Genomic DNA, 26568 nt, shown 5'->3' on the forward strand with positions numbered 1-26568 from the left:
TGAAAATAGATATAATAGGTTCTAGAAAACCTATCAAACTATATGTCTTTAAATATTTTATCAACAGTATTGATAGCAAATAAAAATATAAAGTATTATTGTCAGACTATGGGCATATGACTTTTTTTAGGGTTGACTTTTAATTTTCTAACTATTTTGAGAAATTAGGCTATCACTATTAGTTAATTATAAAGACATACACAAAGATCTTTCTGTCTTTAAAACACCCACACACTTTTGCAACCAATGTCAATGTATTTTTAGTGCTTCTTAAAATGTTTCTTATACCTCTTTTCTACTACAACTTTTATTTATCATGTAAGATTTCACTAAAATATCACTCGTATTCACTATTTTGACATTCACCGAGTCTAGCCTGTGTCAAAGAAAAGTAAAAACTATAATGGCATTAAGTGAAAAGAATTAAGGTAGTAGAAACTGCAATTTAACCTGAAGATGAAATAATAAGTAAATAAACTGAGAGAGAGAGAGAGAGACAGAGGTGTTCATGATAACATAGGTAAATAGAGCAGAATGACAGCAGGACCTAATTAATTAGTGTGAAATTTATAATAAAGCAGCTAGAGTGCATAAAATATTGAAAGAATATTCCAAAAACAAAGGTTTAATTTTTTTATATTATGTTTTTCTTATATATTATTTTCACTTATTTGTTTTTATAATAAAATTGATAAAAGTTAAGTGAGTGTGAAGAAATCATAAGTCCAAAATTCTTGGTTACATTAAGGCAAGGAATAGGGACAAGTGATTTACTTTGAAAACAAATAAGAGCTTGTATGAACAGGGATGAAAACAATGAAGGGAGACAGTTTGCTTTATTTTCGATCCTTAGAATATATCCATGTGTAATTTTTGATCAATAACATACATTGGTACATTAAATCTCAAATTATTTGGGACCATTTCTGTTACACTTTTGCCTTTAGTAGCTAGAGATTGAGGCCTTTATTTGCCTTCTCCAATCACCGTATCTATTGACATTTTACCTTAGTTTCAAGAAGAATCTTTAGTTCAGCAAAGCTGTCAGCAGAAACAGAAGTATCATAAAATAAAAAGCTTGTTTCCTCTCATACTTTCGATTTTTGTGTTTCTCCATCATATATCCTATCTTGAACAATTATGAATAATACTCAGTTATGTTTTTACATAAAATGTCAAAGTAGACCCTCCTGTTTTCTAGTCACTTATCTTTAATGTCATTTTGGAAGAGGCAGCAATCCGAAACACACCTTTCTAAAAATTTGAGTTATCTAAAAATGTGAATAGTGCTGAGTTGATTATCACTTGAGATTTTAATTAGAAGTAAGATGGCTGGGGGGGGTGTTAAGATGGTGGCATAATAGGAAGACCCTATGCTCATTTCATCCCTCAAAAACAACTAAATAATTATCAAATCATTCTGAATGCCCAAGAAATTGACCTGACTGATGAAACAAACTCTACAACTAGAGGAAGAGAAGAATCCACAATGAGGAAGGTAAGAACAGCAGAAGCATGGTTTGGGGAAGAAATGGATCATGGGAGCGATGGAGGGGAGAGTCCCGGTCATGGAGAAATGTGAGAGGAAGAGGCTCAGAAGGGAAAGTTCACTTACCCAAAGCATGAGAATACTTCCCCAATGCCACTGACAGGGAAAATGGGAGGGGCTGATTTTCATGAGTTTTTGCAAAAAGCAGGACCTGAAAACTGGAGTTTTAGCAGACAGTGGCTTATCTGGGATAAGGCACTGAGGGCACGGCCCTATTCCTGGAAAGAAGGCAGGAAAGCAACCCTGGGGCTGATGGCTTGATCTGTGGGTCTCCTAAGGTGCACAGGAAGAGACTATTCACTCTTCTTGGAGCACATCTGAGAGGAGTCACCTCTCCTGGGACAAAAGAGCTGAGGGCGCCATTTTCCTATCTTGTCCCTCATCATAGCCACATGGTCATTTACGGAGGACAGCAAACCCAAACACTGTCTGCATAGCCAGCTTGCTCCAAGTCCCACTGTGCTGCACTCTGGTGCAACTGCCCATCTCAGTCAAATCTCCCTCAGTCCCAGCACTTTCAAACTTTCCCCAAGAAGACCAGCATAAGCCCCTACCCACATTGGGTACCTAAAACCTAAAGTTTTAAAAGTCAGCAGTCTTAGCTGGTAAAATGCCTAGAGGGCACTTCACTGCTCCTGCAGAGAGGACAGGAAAACAATCTGGAGGTAGACAACATTAAAACTTCAATCTGAAAAATGCCTGGGATGCACAGGGGGAGATTATTTTTTTGCTTAGAGTACCTCCCTGAGAGCAGCAAGCATGGAGACCCTTCTCTGGGGACAAAGGAGCTGGTGGCCATTTCCTACCCCTCCTCAGCATAGTCACAGAACCACCTGCAATAAATAACAGAGCACTGGCACTGTCTGCCCAATCCTTACACCAAGTCACACACCCCTGAACTCTGGCAGTACTGGCCTTCTCAGCCATGTTTGCCTCAGTCCCAGTGCAGTGGACCTCTTCCCTAGAAGACCAGCAGAAACCCCTGCCCACACCATGTCTCCCAACAAGAATTCTGCACAGCTTCAATTCTAGTGAAAGTAGCATCAGGTCTCATTTAACAAGCAGACTAGTTAAAACTCACCTTACTCTGTCCAAGGACCAAACACTGCCCAGAGCCAGCAAGATGAGCCTCTGTAGATGCCAGGCCTGAAGGATAGAGCAGCCAGAACACACTAGGAAAGTGCATCAGCACATGTCAAAGACAATTCCTGAAGCACCAGACCCTGGACATTATATGGCCTCTTCTGCATAAAGCTGTTACTCTTAAGAGCAGAAATCATAACAGGCTTTTCTAACACAAAGAAGAAAACAGAGACTTAGAGAAAATGCCAAGATGGAAGAATTCATTCCAAAGGAAACAAGGAAGGGTCATGGCCAGAGATGTAACCACAACACATATAAGTAATATGCCTGATAGAGAATTTAAAGCCACAATCGTAAAGATACTCACTGGACTTGAAAAAAGAATGGAAGACCTCAAGGAGATCCTTATTGAAGAGATAAAACAGTTAAAAAATGATCAGTCAGAAATGAAAAATGCAATTACTGAGATTTGAAACTTATATGATCCAATGAACACAAGGATGGAAGAAGCCAAGGAATAAATAAGTGGTATAGAAGACAAAATACAAGAGACTCATTTTAGATATAAGGACACCTGCCTATTGAAAGTGAGGGAATGGAGAAACATCTATCATGCAAATAGATGGCCAGATAAAGTCAGGGTAGCAATACTTACATCAGACAAACTAGATTTTAATCTAAAGACTATAACAAGAGATGAAGAAAGGCATTATATCATACTAAAATGGATTATCCATCAAAAAGATCTAGGGTCGCATGGGTGGCTCAGTCAGTTAACCAACTGACTTCAGCTCAGTTCATAATCTTGGGGTCCTGGGATTGAGCCCTGCGATGGGCTTCCCACTCAGTGGGGAGTCTGCTAGTCCCTCTCCCTCTGCCCCTCCTTCTGCTTGTGCTCTCTCTCTCTCAAATAAATAAATAAAATATTATCTAAAAAATCTAACAATTGTAAATATTTATGCCCCCAATAAGGGAGCACTCAAATATATAAAATAAATAATAATAAACATAAAGGAACTTACTAAAAATAATACGATAATAGTAAGGGACTTTAACACCCCACTTACATCATTGGTAAGATCATCTCAGAAGAAAATGAACAAGGAAATAATGGCTTTGAATGACACATGGGACCAGACAGACTTAACAAACATATGCAGAATTTTCTGTCCTAAAACAGCAGAATGCACATTCTTTTCAAGTGCACATAGGACATTTTTCAGAATAGATCACACACTAAGTCACAATCAGGTCTCAACAAGCATAGAAAGATTGAGAAAATGACATGCATATTTCCTGACCATAATGCTATGAAACTTGAAGTCAACCATAAGAAAAATTTGGAAAGAGCACAAATACATGAAGGTTAAACAGCATGTTACTGAAGAATAAATGGGTCAACCAGGAAATCAAAGAGGAAATTTAAAAAACACATGGAAACAAAAGAAAATGAAAATACAACTGTCCAAAACCTTTGGCCTACAACAAAAGAAGTCCTAAGAGGAAAGTATATAGTAATATAGGCCTTCCTCAAGAAGAAGAAAAAAAAAACTCAAATAAAAAAACCCTAATCTTATACCTAAAGAAGCTAGTAAAAAAAACAAACAAAGCCTAAAACAAAGCAAAAGGAAGGAAATAATAAAGATTAGAGCAGAAATAAATGACATAGGAGGAAGAAAATGTAGAAGAGATCAATGAAACCAGGAGCTGGTTCTTTGAAAAAATTAATACAATTGATAAACTCCTAGCCAGACTTACCAAAAACAAAAAAGAAAGGCCCGAAAAATAAAATCAGCAAATGAGAAAGGAGAACTGACACCAACACCACAGAAATACAAACAACTAGAATATTATTAAAAACTATATGCCAACAAACTGGACAACCTGGAAGAGAGGGATAAATTCCTAGCAACATGTAAACTACCAAAACTGAAACAGGAAGAAATAGAAGACTTAAACAGACAGATAACCAGCAAGGAAATTGCATCAGTAATCTAAAATCTCCCAACAAACAAAAGTTCAGGGGCAGATGGCCTCACATGGAAATTCTATCAAACATTTAAAAAAGAGTTGATACTTAGTCTTCTCAAACTATTCCAAAAAAATAAAATAAAATAAAATAAAATAAAATAAATGGAAGGAAAACATCCAAACCCATTCTATGAGGCCAGCATTACCCTGATTCTAAAACAGACAAAGATTTGGCTAAAAAAGAGATCTACAGGTCCATATCCCTGATGAACATGGATGCAAAATTCTCAATAAAATACAGGGTGAATTGAATCCAACAGTACATTAAAGGAATCATTCACCAAGATTAAGTGGGATTTATTCCTGGGCTATAAGCGTGGTTCAATATTTGCAAATCAATCAATGTGATACACCACATTAATCAAAGAAAGGATAAGAACATTACCATCCTTTCAGTATATGCATAAAATTCATTTGACAAAGTACAACACTTATACACACACACACACACACACAAAAAAAAAAAAAACTCTGAACAAAGTAGGGTAAGAGGGAACATACGTCAACATAATAAAGGCCATATATGAAAACCCACAACAAACACCATCCTCAATGGGGAAAAACGTTAAGGTTTTCTTCTATGGTCAGGAAGAAGACAGGAATGTCCATTCTCACAACTGTTATTTAACATAGTACTGGAAGTCCTAGCCACAACAAAAAGAAGTAAAACTCTTCAAATCAGCAAGGAAGAAGTCACTATTTACAGATGACATGATACTCCATATATAGAAAACCTGAAAGACTCCACCAAAAAATTGTTAGAATTTATATAAGAATTTAGTAAAGTCACAGGATACAAAACCACTGTACAGAAATAGGTTGCATTTCTGTACAAAAATAATGAAGTGGCAGAAATAGCAATCACAGAATCAATCCTATTTACAATTGCACCAAAGACCATAAGATACCTAGGAATAAACCTAACCAAAGAGGTAGAAGATCTATAACCTGAAAACTATAAAACACTGATTAAAGAAATTCAAGACAGGGGAACCTGGGGGGTTCAGTAAGTTTAGGGTCTGACTCTTGGTTTCAGCTTAGGTCATGATCTTAGGGTGTTTGAGATTGAGCCGGGCGTTAGACTCTGCACTCAGCACAGAGTCTATTTGAGATTCTCTCTCCCTCTCCCTTTGTCCCTCCACCCACTAGCTCTCTCTCTCTCTAAAAATAAAAATATAAATAAGTAAATAAATAAATAAAATCTTTAAAAAAGAGAAATTCAAGACAACCCAAAGAAATGAACAGACATTTCATGTCCATGGATTGGAAGAAAAATATTGTTAAGACATCTACATTACCCAAAGCAATCTACAGATTTAATGCAATCCCTATAAAATGCCAACAACATTTTTCACAGAGCTAGAACAAAGAATCCTAAAATTTGTTTGGAACCACAAAAATCTCAAATAGCCAAAGCAACCTGGGGAAAAAAATTAGTAGCTGGAGGAATCACAATTCTGTACTTCAAGTTATATTACAAAGCTGTAGTGATTAAGACAGTATGGTACTGGCACAAAAAAATAGACTAATAGATCACTGGGAGTTATACAAAAACAATGAATCATGGATCACTACATCAAAAACTAATGATGTATTGTATGGTGACTAACACAACACAATAAAATAAAATTTTTAAAAAATTTTAAAAAATAGATCAATGGACAAAATAGAAAGCCAGGAAATGAACCCACAACCATATGGTCAATTAATGTCCAACAAAGCAGGAAAGAATATCCAATGGAAAAAGACAGTCTCTTCAACAAATGGTGTTGGGAAAACTGAACAGCAACATGCAAAGAAATGAAACTGGATCACTTTCTTACACCATACACAAAAATATATCCAAAATGGATGAAAATCTAAATGTGACAAAAATCCTAGAGGAGAACACAGGCAGTAACCTCCTTGACATCAGCCATAGCAAATATTTATTAAGTATGTCTCCTGAGGCAATGGAAACCAAAGCAAAAATAAACTATTGGGATTTTATCAAAAATAAAAAGCTTCTGCACAGCATAGAAAACAATCAAGAAAACTAAAAGGCAACAGCATGAGAGAAGATATTCGCAAATGGCATATTCGATAAAGGATTAGTATCCAAAATATATAAACAGCTTCTAAAACTCAACGCCCAAAAAACAAGTAATCCAGTTAAAAAATAGAAGAAAACATGAAAAGACATTATTCCACAGAAGACATAAAGATGGCCAACATACATGAAAATCATCAGGAAAACACAAATCCAAAACTACAGTTAGATATCACCTCCTACCAGTCAGAATGTCTAAAGTCATCAACACAAGAAACAGGTGTTGGGGAGAATGCAGAGAAATGGGAACCCACTTGCTGTGTTGGTGGGAATGCAAACTGGTACAGCCACTGTGGAAAACATTATGGAGGATCCTCAAAAAGGTAAAAATAGAACTACCTTATGATCCAGCAATTGCACTACTAAGTATTTACTCAAATGATATAAAAATATTAATTTGAAGGGATACATGCACCTCAATGTTTATAGCAGCAGTATCAACAATATCGAATTATGGAAAGAAACCAGATGTCCACCTCATTGACTGATGAAGGGATAAAAAAGATGTAATATAGACACACACACACACAATGGAATATCACTCAGCCATAAGAAAAAATGAAATTTTGCCATTTGCAGTGACATGGTTGGAGCTAGAGATTATTAAGTCAGTCAGAGATAGTCAAATACCATATGTCTTCACTCAGAATGGAATTTATGAAACAAAACAAATGAACATAGGGGGAAAAAAAGAGAGAGGCAAACCAAGAAACAGACTCTTAATGATAGAGAAAAAATTGATGGTTACCAAGGGGGAGGTTGTCGGGGGATGGGTTAGATAGGTGATGGGGATTAAGGAGGGCATTTGTATTGAGCACTGGTTGTTATATGTAAGTCATGAAACACTAAATTGTACTCCTGAAACTAATATTACACTATATGTTGACTAACTGGAATTTAGATTAAAAGTTGGAATAATAAATAAATAAACATACAAACAAAATGTTGACCCACACAAGTATGAGAAAAACCACAAACACATAAATGCTAGCTGTTAGAAGACAAGTTCCACATTTTCAGAGGCAAGTTACAGATAAGCAACAAAGGAAGGTGAAAGTGAATCCTGCCACTAGGTCAGAATCAGAGACATCAGTATGTACTCATGGTTCGGTTAGTATATATACAAACAACCTGATACATAAACAAATATATGTATGTGTGTATACATGAGTTAGTATATATGGAGCTCTGTCTTCTTAAAGAGCCTAGAAGCAATGAAACCCAAAAGCAAGGTGCAGAACCAGCACCAGATACTGGTTCCTAAATACTATTCAACAGTAAAAGGAACTAGAGCTTCTTGGAGAAATGACTGATTCTAAGAACGGGGCAAAGAAAATCCAGAGTAAGCTCAGACCATCTTATAAGGCCAGAAAGGAAGAAAGTGCTCAAAAAATATAAAGATTGGGGCATGTCAAAGTCACCCAGAAGCTAACCTGAAAAACCTCCCAATGACCAAAACCGGAACAATTTACAGCAAAATAAGTAAAGTAGCATTTGATCATAACTAAAGTATAAAATTAATATCCATGAAGCCCATGTTATTATAAATGATTTAATAATTAGAAGGAAATAAATGGGAAAGGGAAAGACAAATCTTTACCGAAAAATTTCAACTACTCCCTTTCCAGGAGGTTAGATGCCACCTAGAGTGGGCCGGATCGGGTGACATTTTGCAAAGAACACAGAATGGAAGGCAGAGTATTAAAGAGGGCACGTTCTGCATGGAGCACTGGGTGTTATGCACAAACAATGAATCATGGAACACTACATCAAAAACTAATGATGTAATGTATGGTGATTAACACAACAATAAAAAATTTTAAAAAAAGAATTGAAGACAGAAAATGGTAACTTTACATGGGCACACCTGGTAAACACTAAATTAAAAAAGGATTACATTAAAGGAAATGAGGTAAGCACTATAAGTGCACTCTGTACTACATCTGCCACTTTTCTATAAATTTAAACTTATTCCAAAATAAATAACTTAATTAATTGTTTAAGATTACATTTAAAAAAAAAATTCTCCCGTACAACGTGTAACATTCAGCCATATTAGTGACTGGAAGAAAATAGAAGATATAAAATATGTCAATAATTTTGCAAAAAATCATAGCAAAGATCTCTCTGTTGCCAATATTTAAATGTTTTACTGAGTGCCTATTGTTTATTAAAATTTTTTAAGTCTATTTACATACTAAAAATATTTCTTTCTCCCAAAAAGCAAAATAATTACTGTTAATGGCTACCAATTAGCTGACATTATTCAAATGCTACATGGGAGAGAAAGTAAAGTAAACTTGCACTGTATTTAGTATATAAAGGAAGTCAGTAACACAAAACTGATTCTTAATTTTTATAATCAGAGAAATAAATCACAAAGAACAGTTTGTAAAATGTAATACCACCAACTGAGTAAATATACTTCATAGATGACAAATACTGTGTTCCCAAGCTAACATTTTCTTACATTCTCCTGTTCACCACGTTTCAAAAGTTGAGTTTTTTAAACCTGTTATTTGGGATCTTGATGCTAATCAATGGCTACCTGAGGCTTACATGACATAACAACTTCTTGAGTGGACTGAGTTTGGGATGGGTTTGTATTTATCTACATGTGCTTACTCTTGAAATGAAGACAGAAAGGAACCCACAAAACATTAACAATGCCTAATAGGTTGTATTATGACCTACTAATAAAAAAGGTGATATTTATTTTTTATTTATTTATTAATTTTTATTGTTATGTTAATCACTATATATTACATCATTAGTTTTGGATGTAGTGTTCCATGATTCATTGTTTGTGCATAACACCCAGTGCTCCACGCAGAATGTGCCCTCTTTAATACCCATCACCAGGCTAACCCATCCCCCCACCCTCCTCCCCTCTAGAACCCTCAGTTTGTTTTTCAGAGTCCATCGTCTCTCATGGTTCATCTCCCCCTCCAACTAACTCCCCTTCATTCTTCCGCTCCTGCTATCTTCTTCTTTTTCTTTTTTCTTAACATATGTTGCATTATTTGTTTCAGAAGTACAGATCTGTGATTCAACAGTCTTGCACAATTCACAGCGCTCACCATAGCACATACCCTCCCCAATGTCTATCACTAAGCCACCCCATCCCTCCCACCCCCCACCACTCCAGCAACACTCAGTTTGTTTCCTGAGATTAAGAATTCCTCATATCAGTGAGGTCATATGATACACATCTTTCTCTGATCGACGTATTTCACTCAGCATAACACCCTCCAGTTCCAGCCATGTCGTTGCAAATGGCAAGATCTCATTCCTTTTGATGGCTGCATAATATTCCATTGTGTATATATCCCACATCTTCTTTATCCATTCATCTGTCGATGGACATCTTGGCTCTTTCCATAGTTTGGCTATTGTGGACATTGCTGCTATAGATGTTGGGGTGCACGTACCCCTTCGGATCCCTACATTTGTATCTTTGGGGTAAATACCCAGGAGTGCAATTGCTGGATCGTATGGTAGCTCTATTTTCAACTGTTTGAGGAACCTCCATACTGTTTTCCAGAGGGGTCGCACCAGCTTGCATTCCCACAAAGAGTGTAGGAGGGTTCCCTTTCTCCGCATCCCCACCAACGTCTGTCATTTCCTGACTTGTTAATTTTAGCCATTCTGACTGGTGTGAGGTGGTATCTCATTGAGGTTTTGATTTGGATTTCCCTGATGCCGAGCGATGTTGAGCACTTTTTCATGTGTCTGTTGGCCATTTGGATGTCTTCTTTGGAAAAATGTCTGTTCACGTCTTCTGCCCATTTCTTGATTGGATTATTTGTTCTTTGGGTGTTGAGTTTGATAAGTTCTTTATAGATTTTGCATACTAGCCCTTTATCTGATATGTCATTTGCAAATATTTTCTCCCATTCTGTCGGTTGTCTTTTGGTTTTGTGGACTGTTTCTTTTGCTGTGCAAAAGCTTTTTATTTTTATGAAATCCCAATAGTTCATTTTTGCCCTGGCTTCCCTTGCCTTTGGCGATGTTTCTAGGAAGAAATTGCTGCGGCTGAGGTCGAAGAGGTTGATACCTGTGTTCTCCTGTAGGATTTTGATGGACTCCTGTCTCACGTTTAGGTCTTTCAACCATTTGGAGTCTATTTTTGTGTGTGGTGTAAGGAAATGGTCCAGTTTCATTCTTCTGCATGTGGCTGTCCAATTTTCCCAACACCATTTGTTGAAGAGACTGTCTTTTTGCCATTGGACATTCTTTCCTGCTTTGTCGAAGATAAGTTGACCATAGAGTTTGAAATTATTACATGTTTAAGAAAATAACACCTGCAAAATGCTTAACAGAGTGCTGACTTGTTGTAAAGTGTTCAGTAATCTGGAGGAATTAATATCTAAAAATTTGCAAAGGACATTGTAAGATGAAACATAATCAGAATGAAGACTGAGAGAACCAAGTGGAATAGGAAAGATTAAAAAATTCATGAAGGGGTGCCTGGGTGGCTCAGTCAGTTAAGTGGCTGCCTTCAGCTCAGGTCATGATCCCATGGTCCTGGGATCGAGCCCCACATCGAGCCCATCGGGCTCCATGCTCAGCGGGAAGCCTGCTTCTCCCTCTCCCCTACTTGTGTTCCCTCTCTCCTGTCTCTCTCTCTGCCAAATAAATAAATAAAATCTTTAAAAAGAAAGAAAGAAAGAATTCGTGAAATTTTTGGAAATAATGGGCACATGTGTTGTATGGTGAAAATAACTATTACAGTCTATCATTCCTTAAAAAAGATAAAGTGCTGTAAAAAGGTGTAAGAATGAAAAGGAAATGATGAAGAGGTGGGACAGAGAATTGACTTTTTGATTAAGTGTACGAAAGTGTAACTAAGAAGAATGGGAACATTTGATGGACTTGCAAATGTGGGAAGCTAAGGCCTAAGCAAATAAATTCAGGGTATGATATTCCCATCACGATGGTGTTGAGTGCTGAGCTTGCCAGAGGGCTGTTGTGGTGAAGTCTTTAGCAGTTGGAGAGAGCAGGACACAAATGAGAACTGGCTTTAGAAAACCCAAAGGAACATACAGCCAGAGCAGAAAGAGGATTACTGTTTCAAAGGCTGCCTATGGTTATCCTTCGATTGTACTCATTCTGTTTGAACATTTCTGTAAACCCTTGTTTTTAATATCAAAACAGATTTCCCATTTACCATTTGAAATGTATCCCTTTACTGTGTTATTCTATGATAAATGAATGTGAAAACAGATAAACCTATTTCAATCTTCTTCTAGTAGGCTGGAATCCCTATTTTTCACCTGATTTGTCACCGTTTACTTATAATACCATAGGCAAAGCTTCCTCAGACTACAAGGGAGGAAGCCAACATGTTTCTGTTCTTAATAATTACAGACTGCAGGGGAAGGGCACCAAAAATCATCAAGACTTGAAATGTAGTTTCAGTATACTCTATGTTTATGCTAGAGTGAACTGAAAAGCAAACTGGAAAGAGATCATGTTATGGTGAAAACTGTTACAAAAGAAAAAGTAATTGAATTTAGATGTATTTTAAAGAAACCAGGGATTGAATGGCTCTCAGTCTAATAAACTGTAAGATTTGAGAATTTATTATCCAACATCTCTTTCAGATATATGTAGGGAATGATAGATTATTAGTATTCATGGATTTTCACTTAACTGATACTGTAGTAGTTTAGAGGATGGATTTTTTTTTAAAGACTTTATTTATTAATTTGAGACACAGAGCTACAGAGAGAGAGAGAGAGAGAGAGAGAGAGCATGAGCAGGGAGCGAGACAGAGGGAGAGGGAGAAGCAGGCTCCCGCTGAGCCAGGAGCCCAATGTGGGGCTCAATCCCAGGACCCTGGGATCCTGACCTGAGCCGAAGGCAGACGCTTAACCATCTGAGCCACCCAGGTGCCCTAGAGAATGGATTTAAATATCTCATTAAGAACAGTTTCTATTAAGAACCCCGAAGCTTGGGGCGCCTGGGTGGCTCAGTTGGTTAAGCGACTGCCTTCGGCTCAGGTCATGATCCTGGAGTCCCGGGATCGAGTCCCACATCGGGCTCCCTGCTCAGCGGGGAGTCTGCTTCTCCCTCTGACCTTCTTCCCTCTCATGCTATCTCTCGTTCTCTCTCTCTCAAATAAATAAATAAATAAATCTTTAAAAAAAAAAAAAAAGAACCCCGAAGCTTAGTGTCCATATTTAGAATCTTAGTATTTGATGGGGACAGTCCTAGTGGCCTTGAGAGTTTTTTAGTTCTTTTCTTTTCTTTTTTTTACTGTTATATGTTTGGATTCTGTGAAAAATAGACATGCCCTTTAAATTATTTTGCCCTTTCATCTTCTCTGTTAAAAAAAGAAAAGAAAAGAAAAAACAAACTTGCCTATTTCTGATAAAAGATACAGATGAGAAGCCAGAAGTTCAAATATGAACTGCTTTCTCACACTTTCACATGTAACTGATAAATACTGACCCCTTGGGAATAAGAGCAGAGGGCATCTGGAGCCCAGAAGAATCTCCTTGCGTCCCGGCTCCCACTTCTCTTCCATCCGCCTACTGGGGCTCCCCTCTTCTGTTTGGACCAGACTCCAGTGCCAGCGGAAGCTGCGCCTCACGGACACAGGTATCAGCAACTCTATCTGCATCTCTTGCTCTCGGCGCATCTCACTGGTACTGGTGCCCCTTGACTGTGCATACAGAATACAATGAATAGAGATTTTAAAATGCAGTCCGGTCAATTTTGCCTTGCAGGCAGACAAGCTAATCAATTCTGATTTAAAAATTACTTTTCAAGGTGAATTCCTTCCTGTAATTTTTCATGGTTTACCATTGAATATAGCTGAGAGTTTTGTTAGCAAATATTTCTTAGATCACTTGGATTAACTACGTGAGTTAGGAGAGCAAATAGTCACATCAATGACAGTAGGATATGAGTAATTAATTATTTAATCAATGATGAATTTTTCTTGTCTATATAATAATGTGTTTCTCTATTTCACATCCACATCGAGACTTTGCTTATTTATGTGATATAGCTTCCACATTGTGATATGTTGCAGACCCGGCAAACAACTTTTAAAGGCATTATAAATATTTTTCTGTACAATCATGTTTTCTTAGGAGAAACTATTTTGTGGGAAATTACTAAATATCATAGGTAAATATAATGAACAAAGAGGTTTATATATTTCTAATAATTTTATAAAAGGCAACAAACCAGTGTAATTCTCTGGAAATATTAAAATATTTAATATTTAATATTTAATAAAATATTATCTGAAAATATTAAATATTGATATTTAATAATTAATAAAATATTTAACATTCAATAAAATTTAATGGTACTCATAAAAAAGTGAACCTAAGAATTTTCAAATTTTTTGTGGAATCAGAATTCTATTTCATATAAATTCCTTTATTTGATTTTAAAATAATATTTAAAATACTTGAAAGAAATTAACTCCTCAACAATCAACAATTTGCAAGGAGAATTGCTTACTTTTACCCTACACCTTCAAATATTATGGAAATACCACACACACCCGACAGAAGCACAGCTAAACCAAATTGGTCCTAATTGTAGGGCATTCATTTTTAACATCATGTTGGAAGAGGTGACGATGATCCTTTAGGAGATTATGGGAAGCAAATTGTCATTGAGTCATGAAAAAGAAACAGTGAAGATAAATGGAAAACAACCAATCAGGACAGGATATGAGAGGAAAATTTTAGAATAAGCTGTTAGGTAACATACTTATCTTTATAATACAAATGACTCATACAAATGTTTTGGATAGGGATAATTTTTAAGTGTAGGGACAATTTTTAAGTGTAGTCTAAATATTTCACAGATCATAAGATTGCTGCTCTTCTAAAATTAATTTAAGACCACATCTGGAAAACTCCAGGTGGTAAGTGAATGACAGTACCTAAGCATGTAAAGAGACATGCAGATCACTGATAAAAGAAAATAATCTGAGGAAAAAATCTTTCTTGGAAGTAAATTGCAAAGGTAAAATCATACATTGGTAGTTAAATGGCATGAAATACTAATTTCGGTGGTATACAGAAAACCCAGAAAGCGTAGAACCTCAAAATGTAGTTTTAAAAATAAAAACTGTCAATTTCTCTGACTTTTAGAATCCTATCTCAAAATTTCTCCAGGATGAATGTAAACATAGAACACATACAGAGATCAAACATCCTCCCTCCAAGGATAGGCAAAAGGAAAGTGAGTACTTTTCCCCAATCTTCACTGAGTCCTTATGTTATTTTCTGTTCCTTGTTAAATAATTTTTCTTTTTTTTTAAAGATTTTATTTATTTATTTGACAGAGAGAAACAGTGAAAGAGGGAACACAAGCAGAGGGAGTGGGAGAGGGAGAAGCAGACCTCCCGCGGAGCAGGGAGCCCGACGCGGGGGCTCGATCCCAGGACCCTGGGATCATGACCCGAGCCGAAGGCAGACGCCCAACAACTGAGCCACCCAGGCGCCCAGTTAAATAATTTTTCTAAAGAATTTCATTATAGTTTAGCATAAGACACATTACGTCTAATTATTTTCAGGATTCTGTCATTTAAAAGATTTACCTGATGGACTTTACCCATATGAATAATTTACATGCTTTCTCAGAAAGAATATGAAATGAAGGAGTAAGCACATCTCTGTTTTAATCTTTAGAGATAAAAGAGCAGCCATATTACTCAGAAGTGAAAACACATACTTCAAACTTCAATCAGACAAAGATAACAAAAACTGAATCATCCAAAGAAAAAGATAAAGTTCATGTACAGGACCTAGCTTACCTGTCCTCAAATTGATTAACCTGAGTGTATTCAGTGATTCAAGTAACTTAAAACAGAAGCCACTGTTCCAAATAAGAGTCAGTTTGCCCAGTTTCATGAGGTTGCTTATTCTGTATCTTTTTTGTTTTAAGATTTTATTTATTTATTTATTTATTTATTTATTATTTATTTATTTGACAGAGAGATATCCAGCGAGTAGGAGCAGGAGGAGAGGCACATGGAGAAGTAGACTCTCTCCCTAGGAGGGAGCCCATCCCAGGACCTTGGGACCATGACCTGAGCCTAAGGCAGACACTTAACTGACTGAGCCACCCAGGCACACTGCTTATTCTATATCTTATCATCTAAACAATAAAGCAGTTATGAAAAGCAAATATCCTTGGTTACATATTCCAGAAAATTAAAGTAGTTTGAGTGCTGTAGTCATACATTCATAACTGGGTCAAGTATGGAATTTATTTCTTTTCTACTTGTTTGGAAACAATTATGAATCTCCTAATATCATTACTGACTCATTCTAGGATCTTTTAAGAAATAAACCTTGATTAACATTCTTTAATACATGTTTGTGATTATATTTCCTTTTGTGCAATATCTGTGCTTATTCCTAATGTTGAGAACTTCAGTGAAGCTCTAGGGAGGAAATTGTGGATGTGCACACATATGATGTTACAAACTAATAAATATCATCTGATTGTGAATCAATAAAAATCATTTGGATACATACACTTTAGAAGTGTGTTTACATTTTTAAAACCCAGTCCATATAACTAATATTCCTCTTTGAATTCCTAAATTATTGAAATGAATCATGGGATTTTTTTTTAAGATTTTTATTTATTTTTTGACAGAGAGACAGTGAGAGAGGGAACACAAGCAGGGGGAGTGAGAGAGGAAGAAGCAGGCCTCCCTGCTGAGCAGGGAGCCCCATGCAGGGCTCGATTCCAGGACACTGGGATCATGACCTGAGCCGAAGGCAGATGCTAAATGACTGAGCCACCCAGGTGCCTGCTCATGGGACATTTTTTTGTAAAGTTAGAATCAGTGAGTTCCCTAAGAGATACATGGTACCAGAGTAGGCATGTAACTCTCAGTTCACCACTGTTTCCAACTGATCAATGTCCTTTTCAATTTATCATTCCCGGTTTGATGACATTTGAAAGTTAAGGTCTTGAAGCCATGGAAAAGTCTCCCTCAAATCCCTGCTCTTTAATTCAGTCTTTTCTTTTCTGACCTCCCCCGTGTCTCATCTTTTCCCTGGGCAGGGTCTTCAGTGCCATTTGCCTGGTGTCTCACTGTAGTGATCCTTGGAATCTGCTGTTTCTTTCTCCTTTTAGCAGCTGAAGCCTTGGAATTCAAGAATCTGTGCCTAGTACCAAATATCTCCTGCTTCAGGAATGACTATTTTTAGTGGTCTTCCTCTCCGGCTAGTTCCATAGCTACGATCCCTAGTTCTACCCAGGAAGCCCTTCCACCTTCACCACTAATGTCATTACTTGGCCACTTACAACATTGCTCAGAAGCCTCTGATGCCTGGATCATATTCAGGATATTTTCAGAAAAGCTTGCATTTAAGGTATTGTTGATGGTCAGTCAGACTGGGTGCAGAGTAAATTTCTCTCTCCTCCCTGACACCTTTTAATAAATTGTCTGGTCCTCTTGGTTCCATGTCTCCATTCTGCAGCTTGAATTTACTTTTTAAACTATTTATTCTCATAAACATATAATGCAATCATCAATACTTTTCTGCCGTACTATTCCAATCACTCCGAATTAACCCTGGGGTCAACAGACTTTGAAACTCCTATTGAAATTCCCAAATAAACTTCTACAAATATATCTCTGATCATGTCACCAAATGCCAAGAAAACATTAATGGTTTCCATTCTTTCCTGCATTATGTTGAAGTTCCCCTTCCTATATTTCTTTTCATGAATCATAATCTTATTTCATCCAGATAATTTTAAGCTCACAAGTCATGGCTCAAGGGCTACAGACTCTCACTGTTCTTATTAAGATTTAGTACATTTTCTTAAATAAATGTTTATTAATTTAATATACACCCTAGACAAGTTCCAAAGATTTAAATGGTTGATATTTTTCTAATGGTTGTTTTCATTAGTTATGTTTGTTTGACTGAGGAGCAATTCTACAGAGATTATCATGCTACTCTTCTGGGAGGAAGAGTCCTCTATGTGTATTTTAATGTCCTCTTTAGAAGTGAAAACATTTAGGGCACCTGGGTGGCTCAGTTGGTTAAGCGACTGCCTTCGGCTCAGGTCATGATCCTGGAGTCCCGGGATCGAGTCCCTCATCGGGCTCCCTGCTGAGCAGGGAGTCTGCTTCTCCCTCTGACCCTCTCCCCTCTCATGTGCGCTCTCTCTCTCATTCTCTATCTCTCAGATAAATAAATAAAATCTTTAAAAAAAGGAGAAGTGAAAACATTTATATTCCATAGCCACAATTTTCCTGACATCTTAACATATAATGGATGCTTATGTAGTACCTTATGGGTGGAAATATAGTTTACATCTCAATCTTGCATCTAACAAATTATAGCAACATCAGACAAACGATTCTGCTGTATTTATGTGATGTCCATTTTGATCTTAACTCACAGAGAGGAAGGTGAGGAACAACCTTAGGATGATTCAAGTTATATAATCAGAGTACCTCACAAATCCATAATTCAGTTTTTTATTCCCTATTAATTAATGAACACCTAGGATAATTTCCAGGTGATATTATTCTATCATTTTACTCTCATCAGACCCTGAGAGATGAGTTTCATGTCAAGATTTGTTTTATTTAATGCTTATTTACCAAAGCAATTTATTTATTTATTTTGTGGTTATTGTTTTTCCTTTCAGATTTTTATTTAAATTCCAGTTTGTTAATATACAATGTAATATTAGTTTCAGGTGTAGCATTTAGTGATTTATCACTTACATACAGCACTTAGAACTCATCACAAGTGCCCTCCATAATCCCCATCACCTATTTAACCCATCCCCATGCCCACCTCCCCTCTGGTAACCCTCAGTTTGTTCTCTATCGTTAAGAGTCTGTTTCCTGATTTGCTTTTTTTTTTTTTTTGCTCTATGTTCATGTGTTTTGTATCTTAAATTCCACATACGAGGGCAATCATGTGGTACTTTTCTTTCTCTATTTCACTTAGCATAATACTCTAGCTCCATTCACATCATTGCAAATGTCAAGGTTCATTCCTTTTTATGGTTGTGTAATATTTCATTGATATGTATACCACTAATTCAGTTGGATAAGTATACCACTTATCCATTCATCAGTTGTTGGACATATGGACTCTATAACTGGGCTATTGTTGATGATAACACAGCCATAAACATCGAGGTGTATGTATCCCTTGAATCAGTATTTTTATATTCTTTGGGTAAATACCTAGCAGTGCAAATTTGGATCACAGGTAGTTCTATTTTCAACTGTTTTTAGGAACCTCCATACTGTTTTTCACAGTGGCTGAAACAGTTTGCATTTCCATCAAGAGTGCAAGAGTGTTCCCCTTTGTCCCTACCCTCTCTCCAACACTTCTTGTTTCTTGTGTTGATTTTAGCTATTCTGACAAGCTTGAGATGATATTTCACTGTAGTTTTGATTTGTACTTCTCTGATGACGGGAATGTTGAGCATCTTTTCATGTGTCTGTTGGCCATCTATATGTCTTCTTTGGGAATATGTCTATTCATGGCTTCTGCCCACTTTTTAATTGGTTATTCATTTTTTGGGTATTCAGTTTTATAAGTTCTTTAAATATTTTTGATACTAACCCTTATCCAATATGTTACTTGCAAATATCTGCTCCTGTTCAAAAGGTTGCTTTTAGTTTTGATGATTATTTCCTTCACTGTGCAAAAGCTTTGGATCTTGAAGTCCCAATAGTTTATTTTTGCTTTTGTTTCCCTGACATTGAGAGACATATCTAGAAAAAAGTTTCTGCAGCCAATGTGAAAGAAATTACTGTGTTCTCTTCTAGGATTTTGATGATTTCCTGTCTCACATTTAGATCTTTAATCCATTTTAAATTTATTTTTGTGTATCATGTAAGAAAGTGATTCACTCTCATTCTTTTACATGTTGCTGTCCAGTTTTCCCAACACATTTGTTGAAGACACGTTCTTTTTACCAATGGATATTCTGTCTATTTGTCAAGGATTAATTGACCATTTAGTTGTCAGTTAATTTCTGAGTTTTCTATTCTTTTCCATTGATCTCCGTGTCTAGTTTGGTGCCAGTACCATACTGTTTTGATGACTACAGCTTTGTCATATAAGTTGAAGTCCAGACTTGTGATGCCTCCAGCTTTTTCTTTTCTTTTTCAGGGATCCTTCAGCTATTTGGGGTCTTCTGTGGTCCCATACAAATTTTAGGATTGTTTTTTCTAGCTCTAAAAAATGCTGTTGGTATCTGATAAGGATTGCATTATACCATTCATTTATTAATGGGCACTTAGGTTGCTTCTACTTCTTAGCTATTGTAAATAATGCTGCAGAAATCATAGGAGTCCATGTGTCTTTTTTGAATTACCGTTTCATTTTCCTTCGGTAAATATCCAGTATTGGATACTGGATTATTTGATATATATATATTTTTTTAATTTTACAAGAAATCTTGGAACTGTTTTCACACTGGTTGCACCAATTCACATTCCTACCAACAGTGCACAAGTATTCCCTTGAATATTGTTCATCCATAAAAAAAGAATGAGATCTTGCCTTTTGTGACAATATACATAGAGGATGTTATGCTAAGTAGAATAAGTCAGACAGAGAAAGACAAATATGAAATGAATTCCTTGTATGAGAATTATTTTTAAAAACTACAAATAAACAAAAACTGAACACACCCATAAATTCAGGGAACACACAGATATCTGCCAGAGGGGAAGGAGTGAAGGGGAGGGGCGAAATGGGTGAAGGGGAGTGGGAAGAACTGGCTTCCAGTTATGGAAAGAATAAGGGATGAAAGACACAGGACAGGAATTAGGGTCAGTGGTATATTAATAGCCTTATATGGCCACAGATGGCGGCTATACTTGTGGCGAGCGTAGCATGATCATAGAGTTGTCAAATCACTACGTTGTTCACCTGAGAGTAATGGGAAATAGTGTGTCGGCTGTATTTCAGTAAAAAAATTAAAAGTTAAAAAAATAAAGACATAAGCATTCATCATCAATAATTTGAAAGCTTCCAGTAGAAGGCAAAAGGTACTTACCTTTTTATACAGCAGAAAGAAGGAGATGTAGTACTAAACACAAGAAAAACTATTCTAGAACAAAATTAATTAATTGAGACTTTATCGTGTATCCATGAGCAGCATTCTATGTTGTCACAAATATTAAAGAATTCATACATTAAAGTATGAAAAAGGATTTGTATCACATAGTAAAAACTGAAATACTGCTTTTATCATTTTATCACTTCATAGTCAAAACACAATACCAATAAGAATTAAACCATCTATTTAGGGAAGTTTCATCACAGACTTTCCACAGAAGGATAGTAAGGATATTCTTCAGTTAGATTAAAAAATAAACTGTTCAAAAATGCTTCTCATGCAAAGAGTAAGACTCTGATTTACCTAAGAAAGAATTATAAATGAATAAATGGGAAGAAACACAGATATTTATGGAGGAATAACTATTCAGACTACATTTTATGTCTGATTAGTTATGGGATATAAAGGAGAAAAATAAATGACATTTTAAATCCAATTTCTGCGGTCCTATTATGTGGACTTCCATGAAAAGCAATAGAAAAGTTCAGTGGGTAATTATACTGTTTTGCAAAAGATATTGAACCCTATAAGACCTTTGGAGTTTGAAGTGACTGCTAACAGCCAGCTATAGAGCTGTTAATGTTAAAATTTAGGACTGCAACATAGAAAAGATTCAGAAAAGAAACTGTGCCCCTGAATTACTCTTCATGATCCCTGAATCTCTGCACTTGTATTCATCCTTTGCTTAGCAATCCAGTGATGTTTTAAAATCTGATCATTTGGCTTTACAGTTAAGTAGCTTTCAAAAGCGAAACAAATTCCATATTAATGAGTCTCAATGAATGGGATAGTGAAGCAGTCTTTATGATAATTAGGGCCATTAGAAAACCATGAGACTCTTGACTCTAGGAAACAAACTGAGGGCTGTGGAAAGGGAGATGGGACTGGGGATGGGGTAACTGGGTGATGGTCTTTAAGGAGGGAACGTGATGTGATGAGCAGCAGGTGTTATATGCAACTAATGAATCAATGAACACTACATGAAAAACCAATCATGTATTATATGTTGGTTAACTGAATCCAAATAAAAAACAAAGGAATACTTTGGAAAACTAATGGGAGCAAACTAGAATTTTATTACATATTCTCTTCACTTTCCTCCGATAGGCAAAAAGCAATTTTAAGATCAACACTAATAAATGAAGTCTTCCTGACCTGTCACACTATTCTAGAACCTGCATTTAGTCAACCCTCTTCTCAGTCCTTAGAAAAGCTCTCCATTATCTTGGCCTTATCACCCACAATATAGCCTCTAATTTCATGTTCTCCCCATTACACTGAGTTCTTTGAAGACAAAGCTTTGCATTCCTTGCTGTTGTGTTATCAAAGACTAGTAAGATGTCTTGTCATAAATTAATGTATTTCCACAAATGAGGTGTAAGTGTGTAAACCATATGCAGAGAAGAGTTCCCTAAAAAGCACAGGAATGAAAACAGTCCTTACTCCTGAACATTAACTAACATATTAAAATTAAAATTGTGCCTTTTTTCTGTCCCATGTTGTTTCCCCCAAGCTAATGATGCAGAGCAAAGTTTTCCAGGAGCATAAAACAATCCAAGCACAGAATCTTTCCTAGACAACATAACACAAAGAGACAAGTCCACATTGAAAAACATGACTTTCAAAGAGCTTCCACCTAACACAAGTATGCAGCTATGAATTGAAGACTGAGACCAACAGGTTTCTTCCGTTTCCTTCAATCTCCTGCTATCCTGCCTAATTTAAATTTTCTTATAGACTAATCTAACAGGAGAGTCCCATTTTTATTCTTATTTAATCAAAAAAAAATCAACTTACCCACAGCTTAGATTGCTCTGGAAGAATGGTATTAATTTACAACACTATCTCTCAAAATAATATTTTTCTACAAAAAACACCAGAGATGGCCTTTATCATATTCTCTAATCATTATTATGCCCTTTAATATTGGAACATAGTCAAGTACTACCTTAAGAGAGCTCTGAACCTACATATTTTTCTCATCTGGAGAAAACAGAGAAGTCACTTTTCACTGTAAGTCCTTCTCAGTAGGGGTGGTGAGAGAAAATACCAATCTTGTTAGAAGTTTTTCCTAGAGATTTTTGGATGTATATAAGTAATGTGACCCTCTTCCCAGGCCATGGCTCTTTTCAGAGAGCAGATATGAAGCCCAACTGTCTCATAAAATAAAAGTTCTTAGAATGACTAGAACTCAATCTCTCAGCCCTGAGGCGCCTCTCAGGGACAACACTGAGTGGTCTCTGGGGCATATCTTTTGTTTTCAAGAAAACAATAACAAAATATATAAAACTCAAGAGTCATGTTGTAAAGATAAATGCTATCATTTTTCAAGTGAACTGAAGAACTTTGAAGACAGTAGGAAATTGTGCAGGACAAGGGGCTCCAAGCTTGTTAAGATGGAAGACGAAAAAGAACTAGTGATGTATATTTTCTGTGTTCTACCTCACACAGTATTTGTCTAGCCAGTAGTTGTTGGCCAAATCTTAATGCTCAAGAATATTTGAGTGCTTTGGATAGTATACATTGTAAGCTGAGTCAGATCCCTGTAGTGGTCGTCATGTTAAAGTTAGACACACCAATTCAAATGAGGTTAGAATTTCATTTAACTCATGTTATTCATCCACAATTAGAATTTCCACAGTTCAGCCAATATAAAGTCAAATATGAAGCAATTAGAAAATACTTATCTTTAAAATATATAACTTTATCACAGATAAGTATATGTCTCATATAGATGATTTCATAGAAATTTAGTTTCAGTCTCTTTGAGAAAAATCATTATACCGCTAACAAAATCAAAATACAGCATCATCCCTGAGGTTGAGGTAAAAGAAAAACTCTATATGAACTAAATCGAAGCTCAGTTAATTCCAACTTATATTACATTTTAACTCATACTAGCTTCCACAGAACTGAATGAGGGGCGCCTGGGTGGTTCAGTCGTTAAGCGTCTGCCTTCAGCTCGGGTCATGATCCCAGGGTCCTGGGATTGAGCACTACGTCTGGCTCCCTACTCAGCGGGAGGCCTGCTTCTCCCTCTCCCACTCTCCCTGCTTGTGTTCCCTCTCTTTCTGTCTCTCTCTTTCTCGGTCAAAATAAATAAATAAAATCTTTAAAAAAGTAAACAAAGAACTGAATGAAATGTTTCATAATCCTTATCATTATGTCTTGTAATGAATATAGGAATATATACCATTATTTCTACAAAAAGTTTACATATGTTAACATTCTACTTTAAGGGTAATCTTTTAATATCCTCTCAAAGACTGATTGATAAACATTAAGAATAACTCAGTTTTCTGTACGAGTGCATTATCCATATATTGGCTTTCAACAGCTCTGAAATAGCTATAAAAATATGAACTTGAAAATCATCAATGAGACAAAGCAAACCTCGAATCCGGAAAGAAGAAATCTGTACAATCTGAATTAACCTCCGTTTCACTCCAATAAAAAATTGCATGTATGGTAAGGATGTTAACCAGACTAATTGTGATCATTTCTCAATACATACAGAGTGAATCCTTATGTGGTACATGTGAAACTAATATAATCTTATGTTTCCTTTATATTTTAGATTTAAAAAAAGAAAATTGAATTTTTTGTTTATAGGATTAATTTCTAAATCCTAATTTGTTTACACACAAAGTAAAGGATTTATATAAAAATTAATATATTGGGGTTCCGGGGTTGCTCAGCCTGATAAGCGCTGGACTCTTGATTTTGTCTCAGGTCGTGATCAGGGTCCTGAGATCAATCCTCATCTAGGGATCCACACTGGGCATTGAGGCTGCTTAAGATCCTCTCTCTCTCGCCCCCTCTGCTCTTTCCCCCGTGCCCACTCATCCACATGCTCTCTCTCTCTTAAAAAAAATATATATATATACATATATATATATACATATACATAAAATATATATATATACATATATATAATATATGCATGTATATATAGATATATATATGCATATATATAGATATAGATATCTATACACACACACACATACATATATATACATATATATATTATATATATTATGTATATATATATATACATATATATATTAAAAAGTAGCCAGGTGATGGAGTGAACGTGAAATGTCTGTTCAGCACAAATTAACAATCACATTTAGGGGAGAAAATACCTTACAATCTTCTTAGAAGAGAACTGTAGAATATACATAGCTAGTGACCACATTTTCAGAAATACCGCCCAGAGCTATTATAGAAGCACAGGAAAAGAGCTGAGAAGGCTTAGCCTGTGGAACTTTGGCGCTCCCTGTTAGTGTCTCAATAGCAGTAATCGCGCCTTGGATAAACCACATTGGCTACGATACTGCCACTGGGCAAAGCTTCCTCTGAGTGTCTCTACCTTAACTGTGTTTGTTCACTCTCAGCCTTTCTATAGACTTACAAAAATTTCAGAACATTGTAAAAGGTGTATTCAGTTATCCTCTATTGGTTTACTCACAGGTGATGCATCTTCTGACGTAAGAAATCTTAATTTGGGTTCCACGGATATACAGAAGGTCCAACTTCTGTTTCAGGGTCTAGAGGTCCTAGTCCTTCCTTCAGGTTATCTTCTGACAAATAAGGCCATTTGGGGAAACCCTGAAGTGAGTGCCACAGCTTATGTTTAGGTGCTCACATCTCTGGGTAAGGTGATTAAGCTTTCCTCACATTCTCAGAAGGGTAGGAAACTAAGGAAATAAAAACTAAGGGTGAAATTTAAATCAGAATGGAGAAAAACAGAAAGTACAGTCAGAAACCATGAATTTAACTCCCTTTCACATGTTATTTCATGTGACTAAATCAACGACAGCATCAGTCTCCCCACTTGGAAAAGGCAGAGAGTAGGTAATAAAACTGGCTGCCATGGTAGCTACACTTGAGCTGAGCAGAACACAAAGTATAGAAGGGTTGAACCACTATACTTACCATACACCTGAAATTAATAATTGTGTGTCACCTATATTCAAATAAACAAATAAATGGACTCTCATAAATTCCCCTCCCAAAAAAACTGACTGTGTTTTCTTTCCAACATATTTAGAAAGATAAAGAAAGATAATAGATGTGCAGACGTTTGGTAGAAACTAAAGTCCAAGATGAATATCAAACATTTTATACTGACTAAGTTCAGCCACTGCATAAACACCTCAGTTGATGGGGGGAGGACTCCTTCCTCAAGATGCCCATTTTGCAAGAAATAAACACAGTGCTTGTGGAACAAACATATAAAACAACATTGGTAATAATATCATAGATATCACACCTGCACCCAAGGTACAAATCAGACTTTGCTCAGAACTTATCTTTGAGCTACAGGAATAATCCTCAAAGAAATTAAGAAATAAACATAGTTAACCTAGGAGACTCTTAGTTTATGTTTCATTCATGCATCTGTGTTTAATAAAATATCGGTAACTGAGATTCCATTATTTTACAATTTTTTAATTATTATGTTCAGTTAACTAGGATCAGTTAGATGAAGTTAAATTTATACTTTTTGTTATTCACAAAATAAAATAATATTAACAAGATTGTTATTTAATTCAGAAACATAAAAAGATTTTTACTCATAGAGTATGTTCCTTTTATACAGAACTTCATTCAAAGTCAGGAATTCTATTACACTTCGATTGGACTGTCCCATAAAGGAACCAGGAATTCCTGGACATGGGAAAATAACACACCACCCTTCCTCAAAGTGTAA

General features: G+C 36.1%; 1 protein-coding gene across 1 annotated transcript; it reads left to right on the forward strand.

Annotated features, from left to right (window-relative positions):
- The first annotated feature begins 1489 nt into the window (after nucleotides 1-1489).
- On the forward strand, nucleotides 1490-26568 carry LOC148163704 (natural killer cells antigen CD94-like). Its single transcript, XM_088025704.1, has 7 exons — nucleotides 1490-1498; nucleotides 14876-14966; nucleotides 15416-15509; nucleotides 16804-16905; nucleotides 22412-22499; nucleotides 23129-23269; nucleotides 26458-26568. The coding sequence occupies exons 1-7, from the start codon at nucleotides 1490-1492 to the stop codon at nucleotides 26566-26568; spliced, it is 636 nt and encodes a 211-aa protein (XP_087881830.1).

This window comes from Eumetopias jubatus, unplaced genomic scaffold (assembly GCF_037043125.1).
Source record: "Eumetopias jubatus isolate StellerSeaLion01/CBP00866 unplaced genomic scaffold, mEumJub1_p1.0 scaffold_8, whole genome shotgun sequence".
NCBI classification, from domain to species: Eukaryota; Metazoa; Chordata; class Mammalia; order Carnivora; family Otariidae; genus Eumetopias; species Eumetopias jubatus.

Bases quoted from the DNA above. Each gene is read 5' to 3' on its own strand.
- LOC148163704 (XM_088025704.1), top strand. The intron at 14,967-15,415 runs GTGAGTACTTTT...TTTAATCTTTAG, and splicing joins CAAGGATAGGCAAAAGGAAA to AGATAAAAGAGCAGCCATAT. The intron at 16,906-22,411 runs GTGCCTAGTACC...AAACAATCCAAG, and splicing joins GCCTTGGAATTCAAGAATCT to CACAGAATCTTTCCTAGACA.